This window comes from Dipteris shenzhenensis, chromosome 15 (assembly GCF_047967505.1).
Source record: "Dipteris shenzhenensis isolate YYH24624 ecotype China chromosome 15, Dip_SZ_1.0, whole genome shotgun sequence".
NCBI classification, from domain to species: Eukaryota; Viridiplantae; Streptophyta; class Polypodiopsida; order Gleicheniales; family Dipteridaceae; genus Dipteris; species Dipteris shenzhenensis.
The window spans coordinates 11,585,745-11,593,107 of NC_141610.1; the positions used below are offsets into that span (position 1 = coordinate 11,585,745).

Genomic DNA, 7,363 nt, shown 5'->3' on the forward strand with positions numbered 1-7,363 from the left:
TTCTTTCCTAGCTTTCTCTTTTTGTTCAGGGGTCAATGAGGACTTTGACCAAGCCCGGGCTGCCATTGGAGTTATTTTCCTTTTCACCCCAACGGTGGTACTTGTTTTTGCTGGTCCCTCAACCGGCTTCACCTGCTTGGTTTGGCCACTTGGCTGCGAGACACTTGTCTTTGAAACCCATTTCCTCTGAAATCCCCCTTTTCTCGGGTGCTCATACTGAGTCCCTGCCTGCACAAATCCACGAGATCTGCCTCTGGCATCCTCATAGTTCAGGGCTACTGCTATAGATTCATCTAGTGTGGTCACATATTTAGCCCGAACTTCCATTTTTATCTTGTCGTTCAGTCCATAGATATAGTCTTTTAACTGAACCGACATAGGGAGAGGGTTTGTTATTTTCATAACACATTCCCTGAATTTGTCAGTGTACTCTGCCACTGACAAGCTCCTCTGACGAAGATTTCTATAAGCATCCCAAGCTCGGGATTCTTCATCAGGTGGGAGAAAGTGTTTCTTGAATTCAGTTTTGAACCCTTCCCAGGTGGTTGGAGCAACTTGATCCTTCTGTTGCTTTATCCACCATCTGTCCGCTGCCTCAATAAACAGGTGTGTGGCCTCGCGGATCTTCTTTAGATCGGATCTAATCTCACAAATGGCGAAGGCTTCTTCCCACTTGTGCAACCAAACCTCGATCACATCAGAGCTGCGCTCGGTCATCCAACCAGCGTACTTCTCCGGTCTATAATTAGCGATATTAGGCACTTTGACCCTTGCGCGCTCTAAGGAATGTACACTGGGCTCTGGCTCTGCTGGAGCTTTGCCCTTATCAATCCTAGATGGTCTAGCCGACAAGGCTTGCACCATCTCCCTAATCTCATTTTGACCAGCATTCACCTGAAGCTGCTGGTTCATAATCTGCTGTAAAGCATCCTCTAATATTGAAATCCTACCAATCAATGTAGGTGCTGCGTGATGTGACATCTGTTGTGTAGATTGAGCTCTAGACTCACTAGGATTCACCCTTGAACTCTGCCCTTCTGCTTCCATTTTGTTGAAAGGGATTTTTTTTATTTTTTATTTTTAAGGAAAATATATACTGCCTCCTTTTTCTGGTTTTTTTTTTTTTTTTTTTTAAGGAAAATATATATACAGTTTTTTTTTTAAGGAAAATATATATACAGTTTTTTCTTTTAAGGAAAATATATATACAGTTTTTTTTTTTTTTTAAAGGAAAATATATATACAGTTTTTTTGAAGAGGGAAGGCAGCCTTTAATGATACGGAGTTAATTAAAATGAAAGGGCAAGTAGCCAGTCATGATGTCATTGTGTTGTTTGACTCAGCGTCAACTCACAATGTGATTAACTCCAAGCTCGTGAAGAGGCTGAAATTAAAAACAAGTCCATCTGACTATGCGTACACAGTCAGGATGGCATACGGAAGTTCAACTGAAGTATGGGACCAAAGGGTTACCCAGTTGGAGCTTCGGATTCAGGACTATACTGAGAAGCTTGATTTTGAAATGACCAAGCTTGCTCATGCGGATATAGCCCTGGGAATGGCATGGCATTCTAGGAAGAATCCAGCCATTGATTGGAAAAAGCACGTATATCAATTCAAGATGAATGATGTGCTTTATGTCTTGCGAGGTGAAAAAGATATACCTCAGGGACCGTTGGTTTCCGTGATGGAAATCAGAAAGGCTCAAGTAGAGTTTTTATACCTTTGCACCGCATCGGTAGAGTCGGTGAATGATTCTTCGACTAGCACTGATGTTACACAAAGTGATGAGATGGCCAAGCTGGCTAATCTTATAACAGAGGAGTTCTCTGAATGTTTTAGGGATGAACTACCTTATGGGTTACCTCCAGAGCGGAAAGTTCAGCATAAGATTGAACTGATCCCGGGGGCAGAACCTGTAAATAGACCTCCCTATAGAATGAGCTTTACTGAAGTAGCGGAGTGATGGCTCGTCAGTTTTTTCGTCGATCAATTCCTTGCTGGCCGTCGATTCTCCCTTGTGGCGTCAGTCACGGACCATCTTCGTCGAAGGTCTCCCCGTTCACGAATGGCTTCCCTCCGTAGTCCACGAGTAGCGCCAATCTCTACGTCGCAATCACGGCAATGGCAACAACCACCCTACCGTCGTATTTCGTGATCACCCCTATACTATTTGTCGAACACGTCGCAGGTCATAAGTCCGTCGAACCCTCTCTGAATTCCTGGGCTCTGATACCAAATGTAAAACCCTTCAGTGTTAATTCCTTGACTAGTGCAGTTACGGGCGATGGCAACTCATTTTTCCACCCAGCCAACTCACAGGATAGGCTTCGTCTCCTTACGTACATTTCTTCGTGATTTTTTTTCATCCTTATCCTTGAGACCCACATCTCCCTAGATAGTTCCTGGCCACATGTCACATTTTAGGCCCTTACTTAGATGCATCCTTTTTCACCCCTCTCTTGGAGTTCCTTTTAAAACAATTGCCCCTTGGCAATTTGCACATTTAGATGCACCTAGGCCCTAGCCCTATTAGAACTATCTAGTCAATGCCATTACGCCCTCACCTAGGACCTTGGCAGTTACTTCTCTTGACCATTTAATTACGCACATTAATTATTACAAAAGTTGGTCATCTAAGAGAAAATGCCCACCGATCTATCCGAGGTCATGCTATCTCAACTAGAGCATAACAGGTGGCATATGTCTAACAGTAGCAGCTGTTATACACCTTTGTCAGGAACCGAGATCTAGATCTAAGTGGTTGGGTTGCTTGGGAAATTTATTGCGTGAGATGGGCCCTTTTCGATGGATTCAGACACCGAAGATCCTCGTGAAGGCAATCGCCAACGTGAATTGCACTGCAAACGTTGTGACCATGGGTAGATTCTTCCTGGGATACAAATGGACCCTGCTAAAATTTTCAGGATGACAGGAAAAAAAGGCAGAAAAGTTCAAGTGGCACATTCTACAAAGCTGACAAGAGGAACAAAAGTAGATCACAATGTTGAATTATCAGTACGTGGAATGGAAGAGACCTCATGACTTGTCCAAGGCCTGGAAATTAGGAAAACAGTAAGCTGAAGCAGAATTTGAGGGAGGTTGCAGCAAAACGTTAGATTAGGAGAAGTAGGAACAGATTTAGAACAGAATTTGCATGTAGAAGTGACTCCACAGGTGAAGGAAGCCCCAGGGCCCAATCGCAATTGACCGAGGAGGAAGTCTAGCTGATGTGCACTCATTTCCAGCCCTTCCCCTTGCTTTAGAAACTTTCTTGCAGGTCTGGCCAGATTCAAAACAATCCCAAACTCACAAATTAGGTAGGCCCCTCTTGGATGTGAATTCAGGGTTCAAGAAGCAAGGGTGCAACAAGCAAAGTAGCTGAGAGCAAGAGAGCAGCAAGAAGATGATGCGAATTTGCAAGAGAATTCAGTCAGCCTGCCAAAATCATTCGCCATTGACCAATATCCCATGGAAAGCAGAAAGCAAGAAAAGCTGAGTAAATCAATAAAACAGGCTTAGAAAATCTGTGTGTAAAAAGAAAGGGATTTCTAATATGTTAGTTTCTAACTGTAATATTTATTTACTCTAGATTAAAATAGTATTTAATAATTAGTTTAATATAATACATTTTACCCCATGACGGCACTACCCATGCACATATTAATTAAAAAAGTAGGCCTAGAACAGATACAATCTTAGGTGTGCTAGGCTCATAACTTGACTTAGACAACTTAGAATTTATCCAAATTGAAGCCATCTTTTAGATCTCGATGTGCCCTTACTAATGTACATGTGAGTGATCACGGTGCTAATCCTGACACTCAAAGGTTATGGTGCTGAAGATCACATTCGCCTCACGGGTAAATGCTATGTGATCTTAATCTGTCCTCTTTCAGCCAAGTATCATTGCCCGTTAGAAAACCCTTGGGGATGTGCGAAGCATCGTGAGTCTCTTCGGTTCTAGCTTAGATAGTCTTACATAACTTCATCACAGGAAGACTAGAAAAATGAATCTGTCTATACATGTTGTACGGCAGTCCGTACAGCAGTATGGCTCACACATGTGGGGGCGCCTGCTGAGAAACAGCTCGAGGGTGTCTGAACAGCTTCGAAATGGCTTCGAATGCCTTCGTACAGGTTACAACAGCAATAAATGCGCCCGTATAGGCTATACGGCTCACACATGTGGAGGCGGCTGTGCTGCAGCAGGATGGAAATGCACCGAATGTTTGAAGGAAGGCCAAAAAACAGTAGCAGATGCGAGAGTCACCTTTGCTGGAGGAGCCTCAAAAAGGTGATTTCTGGCGATGGAACTGCTTGAAACAGCCTCGAATCACTTCAGCTTGCAGCAAATACCTTCAAGATGAGCCAACCAGCAGGTAGCGAGGTAAGAATGGCTGCCAAACAGCTTGGGAAAGCTGCCAATGGCTGAGGGGTAGGATCCCTAACCTACTCTGATACCACTGTAGGCTAGGGCAAGAAAAGAGGCAATGTAAGCAAAAACGAGCTGCTGAAGTGTATTGTTGCAATGAATGAACTAGTACAAAGGACACCAATATAACAAAACCCTAGGACAGCGTGTCCTAGCTGGACTAAGTGTCCTAATTGGTACATGTACTACCCGTACCAAGTGTCCTAACTGCATATAACAGCCCATAGAATGGCCTACAATTTTGCATCTTTTTACGAACATGAGAGAGAGAGAGAGAGAGAGAGAGAGAGAGAGAGAGAGAGAGAAGAGAGATTTTATTTTTGTTTTTTGGTCGTTTTTGTTTGTTGATTTGTTTGTTTATTTTTGCTTAGTCGCCTTTTTCCTTTCTTCTTTATTTCCTTGTTTCGTTCTCCTTTTTTGACGTATTTTAGTAAGCACTGGGTTTGCCCAAGAGACTCCGCGGGTCTTTAGAAACCCATTATAGCTGCTTATGCTTGGGCACTGATGACGGCATAAGTGTTGCTTTGCTTGCTAAGCATGTCTACCTTTTGTTAATTTTGTTACCTCATTTTTCTTCTCTTTCATTTTCTCTTTTATTTTCTTTGTAGAATTTTGGACTCCAAATCAACAAAAATCTAAATTTGTACGATTGGATATATTCTGATTGGTAATTCCCAAAAGAGGACCCAGACTACAATATGGAAACTAGAATGGAACCTTATTGGTTAGGATGGGTGTAGTTATCCTGCTGCAGTTTAATGGGTTTTTACTAGTCAGTTGTACTTGTAAGCTTTGTGCGGCTGTGTGAATTCTCATTGCCTCCCCCATTTTGTGATTTTCTAGCCCTTTTCTTCCCCGTTTCTCCCTTTTCCCTGCATTCTTTTCTTCCTATATGTGACATGAAGGAAAAAGGCTGCTAATACATCCCTTGCTCCACTTTGCCTAAGCAGCAACTACGAGGCTTCAAGGGGTATCTTGTTTTCCTTTGGGATTGCGAGGGTGGTGTTTTCTTGGATGGTCACTTGTGGTTCTTGTCTCTTTGTATTGACTCGTTTTGTGGAACACCCCCTCCCCCAATTTGCGATTTTCTGGCCCTTTTCTTCCCCGTTTCTCTCTTTTCCCTGCATTCTTCTGCTTCAATGCCTTCCTATATGTGACACGAAGGAAAAAGGCTGCTAATACATCCCCTTGGTCCACTTTGCCTAAGCAGCAACTATGAGGCTTCAAGGGGTATCTTGTTCCCATTGGGATTGCGAGGGTGGTGTTTTCTTGGAATTGAAGGCCTGGACCTGTTATTATTGTCTCTTTGGTATTGACTCGTTTTTGGAGTAGACTATGGTGTATTCGTCAAAATAGTTTGCACATACGGTACGTTGATCACGACAAAATAAATACAATATTACATAGTGACTTCTGGGAGCGCCGTAAGCCCTACAAGTGTCTTTTCCCAGGGGGGAGAGGAAGAGGATGCCTCTCTGACTTTATTACATGCAAGATTATAGCTGGACCTTAGTGGGGTCCTTCAAGGAGTCTCCCAACAGTTTTGGGAATTCCATTGCTGGGTTCAAAGGCATCAGCCATTTGGATGACAATGTCATTAGAATCCTTTGAATTTGTGGTAGTGCATGTGCATGTACTGCAGTACCTCGACTGGATGATCTCACTATATGAGAACACACAACAGTTATTGAGGTGCTCTGATTCAAAGAGACTATGATGGACAGAAGGGTGTCCTGAGGGCTATGACCTTACTATCATTGTCATGCATATGGTCTTTGCTCAATAGTTATAGGAGGAATGGTGAAATATTTAAGTCATGCCAATGCTTTTTTGGTGTTCAGTTTTGATTTGTTTAACCAGGCTAAGGTCTTCTTACTTTAAACCTGGCCGAGAGTCCTTATTGAGTGGTTCACAATCATACTGGGGAATGAGCTGGGGAAAAGGAAAGAACTAAAACTTCACACCAGCTTTGATAGAGAGGTGTATGAGTTGACGGAAGGACTGTTGGGAAGAAGGCGAGCTGGCAACCATGAGGTTTCACATGAGGCCAGTACAACAAGTATTGACCCCTTAGAACAGGATGGTACTGGCAGAACGGTTGATAGACTTGGTTCAGGTGGGTGCGTGCATAAAAATGAGTCAGTGTCTGTGGTTACATGCAAGTACATACATAGAAGTACACATCTGACACATGCAGGCAGGTTCTGATGATTTTCTTTTTCCGGCTCCATATTCTTATATATTGAACATGTCTCAGGTAGTATATGTTTCTCTTATACAGGTGATGCTCAAAGAGAGGATTTTCCAGCAGCCTCCGCAGGATGGAGGAAGAGGAAGGACACTCCAAGTGATGAGGAACTGAAAGAAAGGCTTGTTGCCTCATCGGAAGCAACAAGGTCAACACTGGCTGGTGGAGTGCGTACACATGTTCCAAGCATGCGTGCTCATTTGTCGAGCCACGTCAGACTGCAAAACTCTGATGAGGAAGGAGCCTAAACAGACAACAGAGCGCATGGCCTGTGCGCTTGGGAAGCTTGCCAGTTCTCTTGGGGAAATTGCTAAGAAGTTGTGAGCCTCAAGCAGTTGGTTCTTTGGATAGCTCAGTAAAAGTTGTAGCCCTTATGCGTTAAGCGGGCACCAAAGGATTAATATTTAGAGAGCAGTTTGTCAGGGATTGACATCAGCTTTCAAGAGTTCGACTTGGGAAATTTGTGTGGTTCCCTGAATGTATGAGTAAGGTCGATTCAGGTTGGAAAATCCATATTTTTATACTCTAGGCAGGAGGTTTATTGAAAGTTAAATCGCTTGCCATATGTTACGGCAGTTGTTAGGCTTTCAAAAGCCATGTTATTTCCACTACTCTCTTCACACCCCCTCAAACTTTCTTCCCATCCTCCTCCACATGGCAAGGAGTCTCATCCTTGACAC

At 43.3% G+C, this 7,363-nt stretch overlaps 1 protein-coding gene across 1 annotated transcript; it reads left to right on the forward strand.

Moving 5' to 3' along the window:
• The first annotated feature begins 4,064 nt into the window (after positions 1 to 4,064).
• On the forward strand, positions 4,065 to 7,041 carry LOC147893360 (uncharacterized). The gene is made up of 3 exons (XM_087385719.1): positions 4,065 to 4,297; positions 6,328 to 6,551; positions 6,717 to 7,041. The coding sequence occupies exons 1-3, from the start codon at positions 4,065 to 4,067 to the stop codon at positions 6,929 to 6,931; spliced, it is 672 nt and encodes a 223-aa protein (XP_087241845.1). The 3' UTR covers positions 6,932 to 7,041.
• Positions 7,042 to 7,363: the final 322 nt, after the last annotated feature.